Source organism: Gavialis gangeticus, unplaced genomic scaffold (assembly GCF_001723915.1).
Source record: "Gavialis gangeticus isolate Ggan-Ray unplaced genomic scaffold, GavGan_comp1, whole genome shotgun sequence".
In the NCBI taxonomy this organism is placed as follows: Eukaryota; Metazoa; Chordata; order Crocodylia; family Gavialidae; genus Gavialis; species Gavialis gangeticus.
Genome location: NW_017729033.1, coordinates 93655057 through 93656833, shown reverse-complemented (window position 1 = coordinate 93656833; position 1777 = coordinate 93655057). Strand labels below are relative to the sequence as shown.

General features: G+C 53.2%; 1 protein-coding gene across 2 annotated transcripts in view; it reads right to left on the bottom strand.

Annotated features, from left to right (window-relative positions):
- HPGDS (hematopoietic prostaglandin D synthase) overlaps positions 1 to 1777 on the bottom strand; it is an 89663-nt gene that overhangs the window by 50762 nt on the left and 37124 nt on the right. Inside the window, exon 2 of one of the 2 annotated variants that reach the window (XM_019526579.1) lies at positions 1086 to 1128. The exons of the other annotated variant lie outside the window; for it this stretch is intronic. Within the exon in view, the coding sequence (XP_019382124.1) occupies positions 1086 to 1128 (43 nt within the window). The remainder of the gene's footprint in view (positions 1 to 1085; positions 1129 to 1777) is intronic. 2 annotated transcript variants of the gene reach the window in all.

The window sequence follows — 1777 nt, the reverse complement described above, 5'->3', positions numbered from 1 at the left end:
AGTTCCCTGAAGGATCATTCTCTTCTAGGAGGCAGCACCCAGTGTAGCAGAAAGGGGCAGGGAAGCTCCTTGCTGCTGCAAGTCCCACACCACCCTGGCAAGGTGCCCCCTACCCACCTGGCAGCAATAATAGTGGCAGCACAGAGTTGTGCCCCTTGCTGATGCTAGACAGGTAGTGGGTTTCTCACCATGAACAACACATGGCCCCAGAGGCTGGGGGGGGCATGGTGACCGCCCACAGGTGGGGGCGGCAGTGGTGGCAGCGGCAGGGGGCATCAACGCCAGCATCAATCGTGCTTCTGTCAGGGGGTGCACTGCCAATCTCAGGGGATGCATGTCCACCTACGTTACACCCCTATGCATCACCAATGCTCCTCACCATGGCAGCGTGGAGCTCCCAGTGGTGACACCGAGCTTTCCTACCTGCCCTGTTCTGCGCTGCTGTGTTGGGTCTTGCCCACTGGGTTGTGGAGACCATGGGGGGGAGGGAACCAGGGTGGGGATCCGGAGCCTGCAGCGAGAAGTCCACACCTGCAACCCCAGATGGGCTCTATTCCAGCCATGTCACTCATGGGGGAGGGAGAGCTGGGCCGCACATTCTGGTCCACCATAGCAGCGACTCCCTGTCTGGCTGGGGCTCAGGTGCTGCTGCATGAGCCATAGCCCTGACAGCTGGGGACCCACTCTGGCAGGGCTGGAGGAGGTAGGGGGCTGTGGGTGGGGAGTGAGAGGCACCAGCAGAGCTGGGGAGCTGTGGCTTAGGAGTGAGGGGCCTGGACCTGTGTCGTGGTGAGCAAGGGGGGAAGGGGGAGATCTGATTTTCCATGATAAAAAAAACCCAAAATTGAATACCAAAATTTATAGGTACTTAGAATGTATTTTATTATAGTTATTGGGGCACTGGTAGGCTAACAAATTGCTTTAAAATTATAAATATATCAATAAAACATTGTGTTTAATTGATACCTGTATATATAGTGGCATTTCATTTTAATCACAGATTTGGGGGGGTTTAATCAGAGAATGTGTGATTTTTATCAGAGAATTTGTGATTTTTTTAACCAGGAAACCAGGATCCCACTTACCAGTGAACTTTAATCCAGATAAAACTGAGCTCAGACTGGGAATCTGAAGGTAAGAAACCAGAAGAAATTGTGGAAAAGTTAGTAGTTTACATGAGGAAGTTGGTCCCTCTTTTGTTATTGGTTTTTTTTACCTATGGCAGGATGTGGCTCCCAGCTTTTCAGAGGTTGGATAATAGGCCTGTGCAAAGCAGCTAATATTTACTTTGGATTTGGATTCCGATTCCGATTCAGGCGATTCTGGGGACAGTGATTCGATTCAGTGATTTGAATCACTGTCCTGATTCGATTTGGCTGAATCGGCCAGGCCCATACCCCGCTTCTCTCCCAGCCCGGCAATGGCTGCCCCAGCTCCCGGCTCTTTTGGGGAAAAAAAGCCCCGACTCAGTGGGTGCTTCTGGGTGGGGGGCAACCCCTGCTGCCCCCCACAGCCCCATGCTGCATGGGGGCTCTGTATGAGCCCTCCAACCCCCCTCACTCCCCCAGTGTCCCAATGGGTGCCCCTGCCTGGGCCAGCTCTGGCTCTTTAAGGAAAAAAACCCAAAAAAAACCCCTAGACTCACCACTCCTGCTATTGGGGGTCAGTTCCCACTGCCCTCCATTGCCCCACAACACATGGGGGGGCTCTGCATGAGCCCCCAAGTCCAGAGGCTGCAGCAGGAGTGGTGAGTCCCAGGGATTTTCTCGTTTTTTTT